The sequence below is a fragment of the Conger conger genome, chromosome 8 (assembly GCF_963514075.1).
Source record: "Conger conger chromosome 8, fConCon1.1, whole genome shotgun sequence".
NCBI classification, from domain to species: Eukaryota; Metazoa; Chordata; class Actinopteri; order Anguilliformes; family Congridae; genus Conger; species Conger conger.
This window is the reverse complement of record NC_083767.1, coordinates 57,767,344-57,786,341: the sequence shown is the minus strand read 5'-3', so window position 1 is coordinate 57,786,341 and position 18,998 is coordinate 57,767,344. Positions and strand designations below refer to the sequence as shown.

The following is an 18,998-nucleotide window of genomic DNA, read 5'->3' as shown; positions in this document are numbered from 1 at the left end:
AATTCCATCTGTGGATTCAGTTGGGGGGCAATAAGGGGTTGGTGGGTTTGGGGTGAGGGGGCGGGGGGGGGGGGGGGGTAGATGAGTGTGCTCATGTATAGTTGAGTATCTGTGTCCAGAACTTTATTAAAAGCCATGTACCCTTCCAAATGGATGCACATTACCACAGAAGAGCCAAACTTCAGCTTTGTTTCTCCTGCAAGATTTACTTGACAGTCATTAAAGATATACCGCAGTGAATTTAATGGCTTTTGCTGCTTTTCCGTGTGTTTATGAATCATTTGGCCGACCTCTAAAGAATTATGAGGGGGAATGTTACCACTCATATTGAGAGTGCTCAGCCATTGTGCATATAAATTAGGTTTTTGAAGGTTTCTAAATGAGATATATTAACTGGGTCTGTGGTTTGTCATAAAAAAGTGGGGAACTGTAAGTTTTCAGGGCTGGAAGATTAAAGCAGGATGTTGTATAGCTGTAATTTTATACTTTGATGTGATGACATATGCAAATCCTTCTGGGATTGCCATCGCATGTCATGTTTTTATTGGGTGGAGGTCTGGATGATCATGCGATGTAAAGAGATTGTTGTCTTCCACGCACAGTCTTGCAAAACCTCCAAATGTCCATAGATCATCATGACACTCTTTTAAATGTAGAAAATAGCTTGGAATATGTAGAATCTCGCTTTACGTTTAATGCTTGTGTCATTTGTGGTATCTGCAGAAACCACAATGATGCATGTACAATATGCCCATATTTACTGAGCAGATAATGATGTCGATGTAGTGTTATGGAAAGGCTCGGACAGATGCTTGGTATTTGGTCTCCTCACCGGCTGTAAGGAATTACCGAAGAACCATTTCAAAGGCATTACAAATATTTGACAAGACAAGGCCAGACTGATGTGAGTGTGTGAGCTGTTGTGAGGCAAACAGAACAGTGAAAACCGCTTTTCAGACTGGCCTGTAATTCAGTATGAGTGGGGGAGAGAGAGAGAGAGAGAGAGAGAGAGAGAGAGAGAGAGAGAGAGAGAGAGCGAGTTGAGTTTTAACCCACGTTTATTGTGACAGTACAGTAAAGCATCACAGGCCATTTAATCCAGAACAAACGAGAGAGAGAGAGAGAGAGAGAGAGAGAGTGAGCGAGAATGTGAGAGTGAGAGGGAGTTAGAGAGAGAATAAGATAGTGGACGGAGAGAGTGCATGAGAGAGAATGAAAGAGAAAGCGAGTGTGAAAGAGAGAGATAATGAGAGAGAATGAGAGAAAGGACAAGAGAGAATGAGAGGACGAGAGAGAGAGAATGAGAGAAAGAGAGGATGAGAGATAAAGGGAGAGAGGGGTAAATCCTCTCTCAGTGATTTGGGGAAGGTACTCCCTCTCCACCTGGATTGTCCCCATGGTCTCCCTGCCCGTAACCCTGACTGCAGTCTGGATGGCCGCCTCGGCCCCACCCCCAGCACCTGCGTCCAATCGGCCGGGCTTGGCGCATTCATCACCACGGAGACGGCCTACACCCCGCCCCTCCCCCCTCTCCGCTTCCCTCCTAAGGCAGAACACACATCAATGTGTCATTGCTCATTTCTTTAAAAAATGAAATAGTTCTTATTGTGACCTTGCAGTGTTACACAGCTGATTAGAGTACTTACTCAGCCCGAATCCCCCTCCTTTTCCGTACCGAATGCAGCCCTGCCCTGATTTTGCTCTCGTTAATATGTATCTCTTCATCCGCGCCTAACTGACACGTAGCATCTGTGCGGTGTGCTGTCAGGCTGTTTTCGTGCTTTGCGACCGTCGCCTGTCAAACAGGCAGTCCTCACTCCCTTTCCTCTCCCTAATGAACTGCCCAATGTAATGAAATTAACTTAATGACATTACGTAAAATGAAAAAAAAAAAAAAATTTTGGTGGAGGTAGGAGTCACTCAAACATATTTGTGTCGCCTCGCCCCAACTCTGGTTTGTCTTGGAGCGGCGCTCCACACGTGTGAAGTGTCGAGTCCCCCTCGAGACTAACAGCACTGCCGGTGTGTTTGTGTTCATGCCTGTTTGTGTACTGTAATATGTGTGTGTGTGTGTTTTGAGTCACTCTCTTCCATTACAGTGCCTCTCCACGCCTTTTGGACACTTGACTAAGGCCCGGGTGTGGTGTGCTTACTCCAATAATAACTGTTTCTCCCCTTGTTTCTCTTCTTCTTTTTGTTATACGTCCTTTTGTGACCACATTTTTGGGGTCTGGGCTGAAAGGTGACCGTGACTTAAAAATCCAGCTGCCTGTGATATGATTCATTTTGACATACATTTCTGAGACAGAAAACAATGTAGGTGAGTTACTCTCTGTGCTGAGCAGTGGATTCAAGAGGAAATTTACCCTTTGAACATTTTTCAAAGCTTCCCTAATTTAACTGGCTGTCAACATTTAATTCAATTCAATTTTATTTGTATTGCGCTTGTCACAAAGCAGCTTTACAAAGAGCCCAGGCCTGAGACCCCCTCAGATGCTTTTTTTGAGAAGAAAAGTGAAATAATAAAATAAAATAAAATCACAAAAAAAGAGCTTTGGGGTGATAAAGTACTGGACCTTTTCATTTAGACGGATCACCACACAAATCTGCAGCTGGGTTTTTAAGTCTGCTCATATTTCATCTGTGAAAAAAAAAAGAAGCTCTGCGTAACTCTTCTTTGCCCTTTCTTATCTGCTCTCTCCGCTCTCCTGCCGTCTCTCTGTCGCCCCCTGGAGGCAGCGAAAGCGGCCGGAGCACTCCCAGCTTATCTGCGTACTCAGACAGCAAATCTCCCTGCTCCACATATGTGCAAGCTCCCAAGCATTTCCATGTGCCAGGTAGGACCTCCCGGCTTCCCCTGTAACCTACACTGACCTCTGACCTCTGACCTCTGACCCCGCAGTCTGTTTCCCAGTCGTCCTTGCGCCCAGCCGCACGGGTCCGTCCAGGTAAACTCTGCCCCTTTCCTTTTCTCTCTCTCTCTCCTTCTCTCTCACTCTCTCTCTCACTCCTACTCTCTATCTCCCTCTCCCTCTCACCCCTACTCTCTCCCTCTCTCTCTTACTCCTACTCTCTCCCCCTCTCTCTCTCCCTCTTACTCCAACTCTCTCCCTCTCTCTCCCTCTTACTCCAACTCTCTCCCTCGCTCTCTCTCTCACTCCTACTCTCTTTCTCTCTCTCTCCTACTCTCTGGCCCTCCCTCCTCTCTTCCCCTCTCCTTTATTTCTCACACCTTCCTTTCTTTTTTACCCTCACTTTGTCTCCCTCCCTTTCCCTACTTCTCTTTCTCCCATCTCCCTCTTTCTCTTCCCCACCTGACTCCCCTCCTCTCTGTCTGCCTCTTTTTCTTACTCTCTCCCTCTTCTTATATTTCTTACCTTTTTTCTATCATTCTTTCCCCCTCTTTCCCTCTTTCCCTCCATCTCTCCCTCTCCCTCTCGATCCCTCTCTCTCTCCGTCTCTCCGTTTCTCTCTCTCTGTTGGAGCTGATGTACAGGTGTGGTATGTCTCTTGTGGTTGGGAAGGGTTAAGTAAGCTCTGAGCTCAGCTCTCAGGTGAGGTTGCGCCCTCCACCCCTCCTCCCCTTGTCACACATCCACCATGACGCAAACCAGCCCCCCCCCCCCCCCCCCCTTCCATCGCTGTGCGCCAAGCGTGTGGACCTGCGTCCATGGCAACCCCCTGTCCATGCCTCCTGAGCGTGCTTCAGTCCATGCCGATAGGCTGGCTGGCCCTTGCCTGGGAGTGTGGCCACCTATCAAATGCAAAAGCAGATCAGAACATCCCCCAACAACTAAAACCCCTCTCAGATGGGCCCTTGTCTCCTCCTGTCTATTTGGATTTCGGTGATATTCACAGTAACTGTACATTCAGTTAGGCTTTGACCACCATCTTGGTCTGTGCGGTCTGTTTTGCTACAGGTAATGAAACTGTTGAAAATGGCACAATTGTCTGAATTTCAGTGACTTGCTTTTATCAAAAACAAATAAGTTAAATGTGTGACAGTTGTCTGTAAGCATTTTGACAGCTTTTGATCCTGCGAAATCGTAATAAATTACGTACATTTGTGTCAGACATGTTTTTCCAGTTATTTCAAATTGAGACAAGATGGCCAAACTCATGTATACCATGTGTCCCTGTAATTTGGATTTTGGCAAGTGGGCCAGATTGGTCACACTGTTTGTGTTCTGTTTTTATTCAGCTTTGCCCCATATTAAAGCTGACTGCAATGCACTTTGTAATTACATTTGAGAACCCGAATTAAGCAAGATAAAAGTCTTCAGTGCATTTCTTACAAAACACAACAAGTTCAGCATCATTTGAAATGGATGGTGCTTGCTGTGCAGAAATGAAAATAAACAAGCTTAATTTCAACACTCAAAATGTAGGACATGGCACATTGCAGTTTGCTGTACAGTAATCTGGGCATTAGTCTTAAAATGGGGGAAACCAAGAGTTCCAGATGAGTGGAAAAAGATTGCCTTTTTCGGGTTTGGCGAGACACATCTGTCTCTAGGCCTTGCTGAAAGCGTAAGAAGTCTGTGAACAAAAGGTCCTGCGCTAAAATAAATTCAATAAAATTTACTGTTTGAGAACCTTTCCCCCGCTTCTTAAAGGGTCCCTCCGTTCAGTAACAAGCTAACTCACAGTCCTTTTTTCTCCTTCCTCTCCCTCTCTCTCCCTCCTCCATCTTCAGACACTAAGATCAAAGATAATATCTATAGAAAACCCCCTATCTACAGACAGCATGGTACAGTCCATTCTCCTTATTAACCATTCTCTGCATGTCCTGTTGCTTGTTGCCTGTCGCCACGGCTACCCCCCCCCCCCCCCCCCCCAATAGCTGTGGCTTCTGTCTCATTTTCATTGAGTCCCCTTTCCGGAGTGTTCCGGAATGTTCCGGAGCGGTGTCCGGACTCCTGCTGAATTTCCAGCGTTCCCAGGATTCCCACACTCCCATAAATTAAACATACAATATAAAACTGAATATATTTGACTGTGTTTGAGGACTGCCTACTGAGTCCCAGCTATCAACAAGATTTGTCAGTAGATTCATGTCATTTGAGCACTGCGTAATCTCTATGTGCCCTGCTCTAAAATCCAGCTATGCTTTTTTCTAGCTGTATGAGCTGGGTATGAGATGGTCAACCGGCTAGTGCTCGTATCGTGGCTACGCTGGTAGCTGGTCAACCAGCTCCCAACTGTTACAGAACATGGTCAAACCATATCAAGTTAGGAGCTGGTCTGAACTGGTCAAGCAGCTAAACCACGTTGAGCTGGGAGCTGGTCTGAACTTGGTAAACCAACTACTAGCTGTTTCAAAACCTAGCTTGAGCTTTTTTTCAGCAGATTGCGCAATCAGTTAAAGTGCATGTAGAATAAGAAATAAAGTATTACCAGACTCTGGTGGCCTTGGGGTCTGAAAGTGTGCTATAACACCAGGAGGTTGTGGGTTTGATTTCTGTATGGGCACATGGAAAACATGAACACAGCCCTTACTCTTGGGTCAGATGTGAACGGAGAATGGTCACTGTGTGAAGCTCTCACCACCACGCAGACCTAGATGGACTCCAATTCCCATGAGCCACCAAGAAATGGCCAGGGCTTCCATTTCCTCACATGGAAAGCACACACTTATCATCTGTAGCTTGAGCTGGAAGCCTGCAGCGAATGGGATCATGGATCACATCCCCTGCCTGGTCATTCTTCATCATCTGTCCATCATATCCGTACCCTCCATTGTTGTAGCTAACGTTGTGCACATCGTCGTGTTCTGTCCATGTAAGTAGTCGTGTTGTTGTGTGTAGCTGTCTTGCCATCTGTTATGGCCATTCTTGTTCTCGTAAACCAGTTTTACTATGTGTGGTCGTGCTCACATTTTTTGTTGTCGATTTTGTCGTTTTTTTTAAAGGGATTGTTCACTTTCTGGAACTTTTTGATAATTTCAGTTTTAGTGTCTTTGATTGGCTCACGGTTCTTTTGCGTGATTATGGATAGTTTAGATTTTCTGATGTGCACTGGCATTATGATACTGGCATTGTGATCTAAAGCAGGAAAGCTGTTTTGCCTCCGGTGGTTGTACATTGTGTATTTTCTCGCTTTAGACCACCAGCCTGCCCTATATCTGCAATTTTAAAGTTTGCAGGTAATCTGAAACCTCGTTAACATCGCCTTATTCATGGATAAAAACTGTCTGGGCCACTCAGAAATGCACATAAAATAGAAATTTTCTTTTAAAAGCCCACTGTGAGTTATCCCTTTAATTTCCTTTTTAAATTAATTTAATGTCAGTGTCTGCATTGTTTCTGTTGTCTTCCTTGGAACCGTTGGTGTCTGCATTAGCTTTTATTGTCTGCCTTGGAACTCCATATCTTGTATGTGAGCTTGTGCGAACTGTATGTGTGTCTTAGTTGGATGAAAAAAATCACGCATGACTACATGCTACATGCATGGTGTATCCCCAGTTATAACTCATATAATACCCTTCTAACACCCACCTCTTTGCTACCAAATCTTCCTTGTGCCTGTGTTCTGCATTTAAGTTCGAATTCTAGGTTATGAAAAGTAATATATACTCTACAACTAACAATCATTCTCTATGTACAGATGTGCTGTCAGAGACTGATATATTAGCAAAATTAACAGTCTCTGACCCTATGTATTGTATTTTGGAACTTGTGAAAAAGGCTTTTATGATTTATGTAATATGTATTACTTTTCACAGAGTACACAAACCAAAGTAGTTCTTTGCATGCACAAGAAGCACGTGAACATTATTTGTGCTGTTTACTTTTGCAATAGTAGACAGTGTTCTCATTTTTGTTCCAGTGTACGAAAGATGCTCAGAAGTTAAACAGACGTTACTTTACTCATGTTTTTCAACACTGATAGAATTCAGCTGCACGTTAGAAATGCAACAATGAATCAGTTTTAAAAGCCTAGAGCTTTTGTGTTGGCTTTGGAATCGCTCCCAGCACTGACAGTGAAAATGCTCCTTTTGTTGTCATCGTTGTTATTGCTGCTGCGGTTGATTTAAAGAAATACTTGCATGGAACGTTCCCGTTTGTAAGTACCACTGTTAGTGCTTTCGAGGTGGGTTTCAATCACTGTTATTTACTGCGGTACACTGTGTTCTGAAAACGCGGAAATGCGTAGGCTAACGTCTGTACTTTCTACAGCGTCAAGAGCGTCCTGGCAGGAGGGAGACGATGTGGACAGAAAGGTGTGTTGAGTACAGGAGGGACTTTACCGTAGATTTTAGTGTTCCAATGAAGTGTTTCTGGTAAGACCTTGTCTTGAATAAGGTTTTTAGTTCATTGTTAACAGTCTGTAGCTCTGACCTGTAGTGTATGCACACTATCTTTCACTGTGAATGAATGGGAGCACAATGCTTTGGGAATGGGGCATACGATTGTGGGTTCGATTACTGCTTTGTGTCTTTCAGCACGGTACTTAACCTGGATTGCTTCAGTAAATATCCAGCTGTATAAATGTATTGTACCTTAAAGAATGTAAGTTGTGCAAGTCTCTCTGCTACTGTAAATGCATGAAATGTGAAGAAATCTATTCTGGATATTAGCCATTTCTGTGTGTATATATGTTGTAGACGCAATAGAAATTCTTATATTTAATTAAATTAAATTAAAATAAAATTTAAGCAGTGCTTTTTCAGTTGAGAGCACTTTTTCAATAGAGAACACTTTTTCAGTAGAGAGCACTTTTTCAGTAGAGAGCACTTTTTCAGTAGAGAACACATCTCTGTATCATGAATCCAGGTCAGTCTCTATCCCCCTTCCAATGTAATCCCAAGGCCAAAATTATATTAACTCCAGTATGAATCATAGTCATAATTGTTCCTGTAGTTGTTTTGACTTGGCGTAACCATTACAGGCATTTAGCAGACACTCTTTTTTGCGGTTGACACAATTTCCTCTTTTTTACATAGTATACATTTATACAGCTCGATATCTACTGAAGCAGTTCAAATGAAGAACGTTGCTCAAGGGTAGAACAGTGGTGTCCTATACCCAGATATCAAACCTTACCCATCATTACCCATCCCCCCACACTGACCCAGATATCAAACCTTACCCATCATTACCCATCACCCCCACTGCCCCCACACTGACCCCGGTATCAAACCTTACCCATCATTACCCATCACCCCACACTGCCCCCACACTGACCCCGGTATCAAACCTTACCCATCATTACCCAGCACCCCACACTGCCCCCACACTGACCCCACACTGACCCCGGTATCAAACCTGCCCAGCCCCTCACCCACCACCCCACACTGCCCCCACACTGAACCAGATATCAAACCTTACCCATCATTACCCATCACCCCACACTGCCCCCACACTGACCCAGATATCAAACCTTACCCATCATTACCCATCACCCCACACTGCCCCCACAATGACCCCCATATCAAACCTGCCCAGCCCCTCACCCACCACCCCACACTGCCCCCACACTGACCCAGATATCAAACCTACCCGGTCCCTTACCCATCACCCCACACTGCCCCCACACTGCCCCCCGGTAAACGGCCCTGCCCGGCTGACCCCGGCTGACCCCGCCGCCCTGTGTGCGCAGACCAGGACCAGCTGGATGATCCTGAAGGACGAGATAGACGGACGCTCCAGCGCAGACTACATGGACCCCAGGACATCGACCCGCAGCCTGCCTATCCACACCGCCGAGCCCAGTGAGTCCCGCCCTGCGTGCCCGAGGGAACGGGCCCGGAGCACGCAGAATAAAACTGACACGCGTCAACGTTCCCGCGTCTTTGTCGGTCATACGAAGGGAAAAACGTTGCACCGTTAAATGGCACGTATTGTGCTTGTGTGCTCCGGACTTTTCCGTTTGAAACGCATGGCGTTGTCCGTGATGTGAGCAGCAGCGGATTGGCCTTTTAACCGGCTGATGCACAGCGACTGACTCCCACTCTGTCTCCCCCAGGATTTAAACAGCATTCCGCACGGCCAGCATTTTCCTCCTATCATTTAGCTTTTATTTGTTTTCATGCTTCATTGCTTTCTCTTGCCTCCTTTTGATTTCTGAGATTGCCAGTTTAATCTTGGAATCGTTTAAGTTTAAGATGTACACATTTTTAGAATAGGAGCCAATCTTGGCTGCTCATTTCTCTGTGAAAGTAGAAATAAACTAGCGCTGTGTGGGGCCCCTGGAGCGCTGGGCTCTCTGAAATCAAAACCGTGCCAAGTCCTTATTCCTTTCTGTGTGAAGCAATACTGTCTGTGGCCAGTGTGAAATTATACATCCTTTTAAAACTTGAGTCTCTCCCTTATCTGTCCCTTCTGGCTGTGATCGCAAGCAAGAACGCACGCAGAAAAAATTAACTAACATCAAATAACCCCCAGCTGTCTACATGTTCACATTCTGAATAGTGTGATCGATGCACTATAATCACATTTCCCCCTTCAGATTAAGAGCACGGGAAATTTTATTACAATGCTGTAATATGGGACTGTAATAACACAAATCTATCTGTTTGTCTTAATTGCAGATTTCCCCTACAATAAATCTGCCTCCTTGCCTGGCTATGGACGAAATGGAATATACAAGGTAATTTCAATTAAATCAGTTCGACTGGCAGTGCTACAAGTAACATGAAGCCGTACAGAAGTTTCCTTTCTACCGACACGCTGGCTCAGGGCAAAGGCATTGATCAACAGCCTGTCCTGATTCAGACGCCATCTGTGGAGATGCAGCGCTTCGCGTTTTTGACGTGCCCTCGGGGCCAGACCCCGGAGAACGGCGCTAATTGCGGAAGGGCGCGGCACCGCCAGCCCTAAACCGTGTCCAGATTCCCGGGGCACGATGCCGGGAATACGCACGGCTCTGGAACGGGCTCGTGAGCGCAGGCGAAAGGGAATACGTCACCGCTCCGAAGGGCTTATCCCAGCTCTCTCCGAGACCAGGCCTGCCTTAGATCGAGGCCGCCGTCCCCTGTTTTAATTTGACGGAGCGCTTCAGCCCTGACATCTGCCCCCTGCAGTCCCACTTAATATGACGCGCTGTAGCTTTAAGGTTTGATATGCAGGCACGAACTGCTGGAGACTGTTTTTTTATTGAGCCAGCTATGTTTGATTTGTGTAAATCGACTGCACTTATTCTAGTTACCACATTAAAAAGCTGCCTCGGGGTCCTAGTTAAATTTTACTTGTATAGCGTTTTTTTGCAGAAGACTGTCACAAAGACGCTTTACAGAGTAACAGAAGTTACGGAATGTGTTTGCTATTTGGGGGTGCAGGCCTGGTGTTTTCGCTTTTCCCAAGTAGATATTCCTTCATTCATTTCAGTTGTAATGCATGCGTTTCATATGGTAAATTTCTGCACTGTTTTTGTTTATGTATTTTTTTGTCTGAAAATGTTTTCAATACGGCCCCGATTTCGACTGCTTGCCATTTTCTGAAACGCCACTAGATGTCGCCAATTCTCAGAAAGTTGCCACTTACCGCGTCTTCTTTCTAGTCTTTGGATTTTGGAGTTCACCAGTTTGGAAGCATCGCTCAAATCAAGAATTTGATTCACCCACACAGCAAATTGCAGAGTACAAACACAAGTCTGATTACATTTTAAGTGCACTCGTGTTAGGACCTTCGGCCAGGCTGCGTGTCTTCTGTCGTCATAATATAATCGCGTTTGTTTGGTTTGTTATTGCGCTGTGTACACAAACCATGTTTTTCTCATTATTTCACGGAAAGGCATTACACTTCATCCTAATGGGTTTATTGTCTCTGTTTATTTATTTTAATGAACAGGCAGTGTGGAAAGGCATAGCTTCCCAAACCGAATAAACAGAGTCAGTTCCGCTACGCTCTGTTTTCCGTGTAGTTTCCTTGCCTACTGTAAAGACCTCGCGCTGTACGTCAGATCTTTGTTCAGTTGGCTCGGATTCTCTCGGACAGCACCGGCGCCTTGAGGAAAGAGAGCAGATTCACGTGCTTGTTTCTTCCCCTCGAGTTTGGAACGGAACGCTCCCGCGTTGTACGTTTTCTGGAGCAGACGCGCGTGTGCAGAGAGACCGGCCTACCTCGGGTGGACTGTGTCCTGACACGGTGCAGGGTCAGGGAGCATCCTGTCTGTCTGTCTGTCTGTCTGTCTGTCCGACCGCAGGGCCTCCTCACTGCAGACACCGCCGCGTGTGATTGGTTGGCTGTTGATCACAGCTCATCACAGAGGATACTGTAAGGGACAGGGCTGGAAGCGATGCCAGAACGCTAGATCAGAGGCGATCGAATTACCGTCCTCGGAGGGGAGAAAACTGATTTTGGGTTTTCCGCCCTGGCTTTACCTGCGAGTCGGCGTGGCGACAGTCTGACCAATCAGCAGCGCCAGGGTGAAAAGAAAACCAGGGCTGGATTTGGATTCCAGGGCCGGGTTTGATGACCCCTGCATTAGACGATGCTACTTAACACCATACATCCGTTATGAAAAGCTGGGAGCCATTTTTCAGCATTGCCGTGCCTGTGAAATGAGACACCCCAGCATCAGTACGGCGATGATGCCATGTTACTGCACAGGACCTGGGTCAAATACGTGATTGTTTTGAATTCAAGTCATTTCCTCCTCTTTTCTGAGCTTGTCTGGCATATTGGAACCTCTCAAAAAGGGGCAAACTCCATCTTTTCGTCTTCTTGGTTGACTCAATTACACCAGGCAATTAAGCGCAGAAAAGTATTTGATTTCAAAACAATGACGTATTTGACCCAGTTGTGGTGAGGAGCCAGTCTTCAGCGTCGCAGTGCCTGTGAAAGGTGATCACTGAATGACACGCCCCGGCGTCAGTAATGCGATGATGTCTGTGTGACGGCCATTTTGTGCCTCTCTCTCTCTCTCTCTCTCTCTCTCTCTCTCTCTCTCTCTCTCTCTCTCTCTCTCTCTCTCTCTCTCTCTCTCTCTCTCTCTCTCTCTCTCTCTCTCTCTCTCTCTCTCTCTCTCTCTCTCTCTCTCTTCTCTGGCCCCGTCCTCCAGGCTGCCGACCTCGTGGAGGATGAAACAGACCAGGACTCCAGCTGGGGAATGAGAGGTGAGCTCTCCGCTCTCCGGGTGTCTCTGCGTTCCCTGTTTTCATTTCGAGGCGTTTCACACCGCCTGCACGTGCAGCTGTGTTGGCTGGACGCGGTTCAGGGCTGAATCAGGGATAACTGCGCTGTGCGTGGTATTTGTTGGGGGTGGGGCGAGGAAAAGTGGGACACATAATGATCCATCTGGAGGATGGAGAATTGCTCACGAACATTCAGGGCCAGTCTTAGTGTATTTGGTTCTTTCACGTTGTGTTGTATAAAAACGGTTTTATAGATATAATCCATTGTCAGATTAAGGCCCAAATCCTAACCCTGTTGTATTCTTAGCACTTAATGCACTGGTTATGGGTATGCAGTTTGTTGTGTGTTGTGTCTGCAGAACGCCTATAATGTAATAATGTCTTGTAGACACAGATTAAGCCTAGACCTAGACTAAATTCTACTATGGAAGGAGACTCCATATAAAACTGAATTTAGTCCAGGATTGAGCTCAATCTTTGTCTGTGAAACTCGCCTTCAGTGTTTGTTCCAAAGCCACTTAATTTATTCAAAATGGATTCTGCAGGTTACTAGTCAAGGTTTTGGCACATGCTTGAAAATCAAGTATGAATATAATTGTGTTTTTGCATCCTGTTCATTTAATCCTGATATTTATGTGCTGTTCTGTTGTTCTGTTGGAGATTAGCACACGGTTGCCAATGCTAATGTTGTCCTCTCTCTCTCTCCCCCCCCCTCTCTCTCTCTCTCTCTCTCTCTCTCCTCTCTCCACCTCTCTCTCTCTTTCCCCCCCTCTCCCCCTCTCTCTCTGTCTCTCTCTCTCCCCCTCTCCCCCCCTCTTTCTCTCTCCCTCTCTCTCCCCCCCTCTCCCCCCCCTCTCTCTCTCTCTCTGTCTCTCTCTCTCCCCCTCTCCCCCCCTCTTTCTCTCTCCCTCTCTCTCCCCCCCTCTCCCCCCTCTCTCTCTCCCCCTCTCCCCCCTCTCTCTCTCTCTCTCTCTCTCACAGAGTACAAGGTAAGAGCAGTGGTGTGCTGGGGTCCCGGTGGGTGTGTTTGTGCAGTTCGTGCTCGGCCCTGGCTGCACGTGAGGAGTGGCGGGGGCGAGCGTGAGGTGCCGCGGGCGCTGAGGTACGCTGTGTTCCCTGTGCCGTCTCCCAGGTGTACCCCTACGACGTGCTGGCCGTGACGCACCGGGTGAGGGTGAAGCTGCCCCGGGACGTGGACCGCACCAGGCTGGAGGTAAACACAACGTGGGCCGCGGCCACGTGCTGGTCTCAGGGCCGCACCAGGCTGGAGGTAAACACAACGTGGGCCGCGGCCACGTGCTGGTCTCAGGGCCGCACCAGGCTGGAGGTAAACACAACGTGGGCCGCGGCCACGTGCTGGTCTCAGGGCCGCACCAGGCTGGAGGTAAACACAACGTGGGCCGCGGCCACGTGCTGGTCTCAGGGCCGCACCAGGCTGGAGGTAAACACAACGTGGGCCGCGGCCACGTGCTGGTCTCAGGGCCGCACCAGGCTGGAGGTAAACACAACGTGGGCCGCGGCCACGTGCTGGTCTCAGGACCCCCCCGGCGTGCTGGTCTCAGGACCCCCCCGGCGTGCTGGTCTCAGGACCCCCCCGGCGTGCTGGTCTCAGGACCCCCGCGGTGAGCTCACACTCAGCCAGGAGCGCCGGGGCCGTTAGCTGCAGAGTTTATCGGAGCGATGGAGCCGCAGTGCTCTCCTGGTTTTTAAATGCAGGAGCCTGCGGTCCGGAGGCCCCAGCGTTAGCCCCTCCTGCACCTGGCAGTGCCCTGGGTAAACGTCCGTTTAATCTCCCCATTACAGCCTGTCTCCAGGGCATGTCTGCTCCCAGACACACTTGGGTCTTTCCCCAGCCCTCCTGTCTCTCTTCCCTCTCTCTCTCTTTTGCTCTTTCCCTCTTTCCATCCCTCTTTCTCTCTCTCCCTCTTTCCTTTCCGTTCCCAGGCAAACTTGGGTCTTTCCCCATACCTCCCTCTCTATCTCTCTATCCCTCTATCTCCCCCCACTCTATCCCTATCTCTCTCTTCCCCATCCCTCTCTCTCCCTCTCCTCTATCTCTCTCCTCCCCTCTCTCTATCCCTCTCCTTCCCTCTCTCCCTCTCTATGCCTCTCTCCCTGTCCTCTCTCTATCTCTCTCGCCTTCTCTCTCTCCCCCTCTATCCCTTTCTCTCTCCCCCTCTCCGCCCCTCTCTCCCCCTCTCCCTCTCTCTAGCCCTCTATCCCTCTCTCTCTCTCCCTGTCCTCTCTCTATCTCTCTTGCCTTCTCTCTCTCCCCCTCTCTCCCTCTCTCCCTCTCCCTCTCCCCCTCTCTCAGTACTCCCGTGCTGCAGACTCTCTCCAGCGCTCTGTGGTGAGGCCGTGGTGTGGATCTCAGCCCGCTCAGACTCGGAGGAGTGCCGAGAAGGAGCGCGTCCCCCGCCCTGACCCAGCCATGACCCCCCCCTCTCCTCCTCTCACAGCGCCGGAGAGGCAGGCTGTAACAGGGAGGCAGGATGTAACGGGGAGGCAGCCTGTAGCAGAGAGGCAGGCTGTAATGGGGAGGCAGGATGTAACGGGGAGGCAGGCTGTAACAGGGGGGCAGGCTGTAACGGGGAGGCAGGCTGTAATGGGGAGGCTGTAACGGGGAGGCAGGATGTAACGGGGAGGCAGGCTGTAAGGGGGAGGTAGGCTGTAATGGGGAGGCAGGCTGTAATGGGGAGGCAGGATGTAACGGGGAGGCTGTAATGGGGAGGCAGGCTGTAACGGGGAGGCAGGATGTAACGGGGAGGCTGTAACAGGGAGGCAGGCTGTAATGGGGAGGCTGTAACGGGGAGGCAGGATGTAACGGGGAGGCAGGCTGTAACGGGGAGGTAGGCTGTAATGGGGAGGCAGGCTGTAATGGGGAGGCAGGATGTAACGGGGAGGCTGTAATGGGGAGGCAGGCTGTAACGGGGAGGCAGGATGTAACGGGGAGGCTGTAACGGGTAGGCAGGCTGTAGCGGGGAGGCTGTAACAGGGAGGCAGGATGTAACGGGGAGGCAGGATGTAATGGGGAGGCAGGATGTAACGGGGAGGCTGTAACGGGGAGGCAGGCTGTAGCGGGGAGGCTGTAACAGGGAGGCAGGATGTAACGGGGAGGCAGGATGTAACGGGGCTCACAGAGCAGTGGACTCCGCGCTGGCGACAGAATGACGCACGGCACACGCTGTGGCTTTCCTGTCCTGTGTAAAACCCTTCAGACAGAGCCCAGGCCTGACCTGGGGTTTTTGGGGTGGGCTTGTTATTTTCTGGTTTAGCGGCTACGTAAGAGGTTTCCTCTATTTTAGATTTTGGCCTGTTCTTTGAGCCGTCCGTCCCGGGCTTATGTATTTTGCGGTCTTTATTTTTTGTGCCTGTGGAGGCCCTTATCGTTTTGGTCGGGTTATTGGCCTGCACTCTGGTGCACTCTGTAAACCGGGCTTGACCTGGAAGCCACAGCAGAAACTACCACTGTCATCAGCCGTAGGTTGGGCTGTTAAGAATTGGGCTGATGTCCTTTTTGAGAAATTCCATAAGCTGATGCAAACTATGGTTTTGCAGTGAAAGAACTTGCAGAAATATTATAAATATCTTACAGAGCTCTCTGTGACTTGGGTTGCATGACTACTTTTGTTCAGGAAAAGTTGTCCATCTACTCCTAGTTGCCTGTGCTGGGTTTGTGTTTTGCTTCAGAATGCCCTGTGTTCATTTGTCCAATTAGGTCATTCATTTGGAATTGTTATTATGGATACATCTACACTATTTCTTAGAATGCGATTCAGTAAAATACTTGATGGTGGGGCTCACATGCAGTCTTCAGCTGCAATTATGTCCTTTTTCTGGCCCAAAGTGCGGCTAATGAATTAAATACAGATGCTGGAACTAGAGTAAACACAATGCCCTTCAGCATTTCAGTCTGCATTCTCACCCCTGATTCAAGAGCTTATTAATATGGAGCCCTTAATTAATACCAATTCTCCATTAGTTCTTCACAAAGCTCTTCTCTGCTCTCTTAACTTGTTGCTTCATGAAATGTCTTTCTCACGTGCACACTATTTCTCTCCGTACTGCTCTCTCTCTCTCTCTCTCTCTCACGCACATGCACACACCTTTGCAGGAATACTGAAGTATACCCTTACCGTAGCCTTTCTATTCATTTTGCCTGCAGCCCTGCTAAAGCTCTTTTTGAAAAGAGCTCAGTCTAAGGAGCGACTCTGTATTCTTTCTGCGATGTTGTAACTTCCTCTCATTGTTGTGCCGTTGCATTCCCTAGGATATCAAACACAGCACGGATGCCATTGATAGGTTTAGTGAATGCTTCCATTGTGAGCTAAAGCAGTCATTTGCGTACCTGCTAGCAATGACCCAGAAAGGGAAGAGTGGTACTGGTGCTAAGTCTTTAATGCCTGTTGATCCTATTGAAAAGGGGAAGTGCTTTTATTTCTCAAATGGTCTTTTGTTTTGCTTCCATCATGCCAATGGAAGGATCTCGTTTTTGACCCAGATCTGAGAAGGAGTGATGTCACAGTGATATCATCGCCTTGTCCCGTACAGTGTGTGGAATGTGTGAAGCCGCACACATAAGTCATCACAAGTGCCAGCAGCAGATACGTGCTATCGGACGTGCTCTGAACATGCTTATGGATACGTGCTAACCAAAAATACTAATTGCAATAAAAAAACACAATTTCACGCTAAAGTGTACACTCCAGTGCTAGCAGATGCACTCTAATGGATCGAAAACAAATGGTCTAATCGACACAGATACTTGCTAACTAAGATATAAATGCTAAAATGGCACAGATAGAACTTGACAGACGCACTCAAACACGTATGAGCTAATAGATTCTGACTAATGTCTGCACATTACTGGATATATAAATAATGTGCTGACATATACTCGCTAAAAACACACGCGCTAATGAGCTAGCTCTAATGCGTACCGCTCTATGTTATGCTAATGGTCCTCAATGGCATTGTAATGGCCGGTGAGAATTGGGCCCTGTTGACGCAAACCATGACTAATCCCTTTCCATGGACATGTGTGAGTTAGTTCAGACGCAGTTTTTCTCTCAGCGCCGGTGGGTGTGTGTATTAGAAGAAAACACCCGGAGTGCTGAAGTCCGATGTCGACATGCGTTCGGGTAATGTTGTCGTAACATGGGAGAACCTTTCTCCTCCAGGCCTGAATATGTTTTGTGAGTTTGCGGCTGAATTATGGAGTGCTGATATCCTGTCCTGCGGTCGTGTCCTTCTGTCTGTTCTGGTGGGAGGCGGCGGTTGACGTCTCTGGGCCGACTTTTTGCGCATGGAATCCCATTTATATTTAGTGGAAGTGGAGTCATTGTCTCCAGGGACGAATCAGACATTTCCAGGCTGTAAAAATGAAGAAAAATGGTTATTTCAGCATTTTTATTTATTTTCTCTCCTCCCATGAAGCCATATAAGATGTCGCCATCTGCGTGCATTGTCCCTACCATCATAACTTTATCTCAACAAATATGGATTCATGCACGTCCATTGTGGAAAAACCAAGGATGAGATCACTGTCCACTTGTGGTCAATATTTAACAGCTGTCAGCGTCCCTGGGTTATGCCGTTTTAATCCTATAATGCATTTCGTCCGGACATCAGATCTACTTATCCACTTTATAACTGGTTATAAATGTTAATGATAATCGTAATAGTTTTTTTTATCATAAGTCAGTCAGCAGGCATCTTCATCGTGATTTAAAGTGCATGTGGCTGTAATTGCAGTGAAATGCTTATAAAAATGATGTATGATGTCATGTTTAATGAGAGAACACTCGCCGCACCGCAGGAAGGTCCCGGGTTCGAATCCCAGCCGGGGCCTATCTGTGTGGAGCGTGCGCATTTTCCCTGTGCCTGTCGGGGTTTCCTCCCACGATACAAAGACATGCAGGTTAGGCTAATTTGGGGACATTAAATGGTAAATAGTTGGCATTTATATAGCGCCTTTATATTCATACACACACTCACAAACCGACGGCAATTGGCTGCCATGCAAGGCGCCGACCAGCTGTCAGGAGCATTTGGGGGTTAGGTGTCTTGCTCAGGGACACTTCGATACAGCCCGGCCGGGGGATCGAACCGGCAACCCTCCGGCTGCCAGACGACTGCTCTTACTGCCTGAGCCATATCACCCCATTAACAGGGCATTGTTGTAAAAGAACGTGTGTGCTCAGTCAACCTACCCTGTATAAATAAAGGTTAATTAAATGACTCTACAGCCTAAAATATATCTAGCACTGTTTTGCAGTCTCTACTTCCTCTTGTGTGAATTGATAACTTTGGGAAAACACATTTTATTTTATTTTATTTCACACAAGAAAGCGTCTAGTCTGTCCAAGTGCTGCCACATCCTCTTTTATATCACAAGATAGAAGCACACAGCAGTAACACATGCCCTCCAAAATGTGTGTAGCCAGCTGTTTTCACTTATTTTCTGCAATGCCCTTGATTGGCCACAGGGGTCACTAGTGAGTAACAATTGGCCCTGGTCACTACTGGGCTTGGTGAGGGCTCTGTTCTGTCCTTAAGGGGCTGTTGCTGCAATGAAAACCACTGACTCAGCTCACTGAATGGCACTAAATGAGAAGGCACTTCCTAGTTTTATTGGGAAATGAGTCTATGAATCAAAGTGAAACACCGTACCGTAAGCGGTATTTACACAGTGTCCTGATTCGTAATGACTGTCCAGCATGTGATGGTGTGTGTGGAGGCTGTCTCATCATCTCGTCTCACCAAACCCCAAAAAGGCTACAAAAAAAAGGATTAGCGAAGGCTAGCGCCACGCTCGCAGAAGATACATTGTCGAAGCAGAATTATTGAGCGCTGAATTGCAGGCGTTTGCTCCTGAATGTTGATATGATGTGACCCTAAAAGGTGTTATTCCAGGGCAGCA

General features: G+C 47.7%; 1 protein-coding gene across 1 annotated transcript in view; it reads left to right on the top strand.

Annotated features, from left to right (window-relative positions):
- The window catches only part of ablim2 (actin binding LIM protein family, member 2), an 83,641-nt gene that overhangs the window by 57,519 nt on the left and 7,124 nt on the right, over nt 1-18,998 (top strand). The window contains exons 15-22 of the mRNA XM_061252868.1: nt 2,736-2,837; nt 4,697-4,750; nt 7,179-7,222; nt 8,602-8,713; nt 9,533-9,591; nt 12,004-12,058; nt 13,058-13,065; nt 13,209-13,289. Of these exons, the coding sequence (XP_061108852.1) occupies nt 2,736-2,837; nt 4,697-4,750; nt 7,179-7,222; nt 8,602-8,713; nt 9,533-9,591; nt 12,004-12,058; nt 13,058-13,065; nt 13,209-13,289 (515 nt within the window). The remainder of the gene's footprint in view (nt 1-2,735; nt 2,838-4,696; nt 4,751-7,178; nt 7,223-8,601; nt 8,714-9,532; nt 9,592-12,003; nt 12,059-13,057; nt 13,066-13,208; nt 13,290-18,998) is intronic.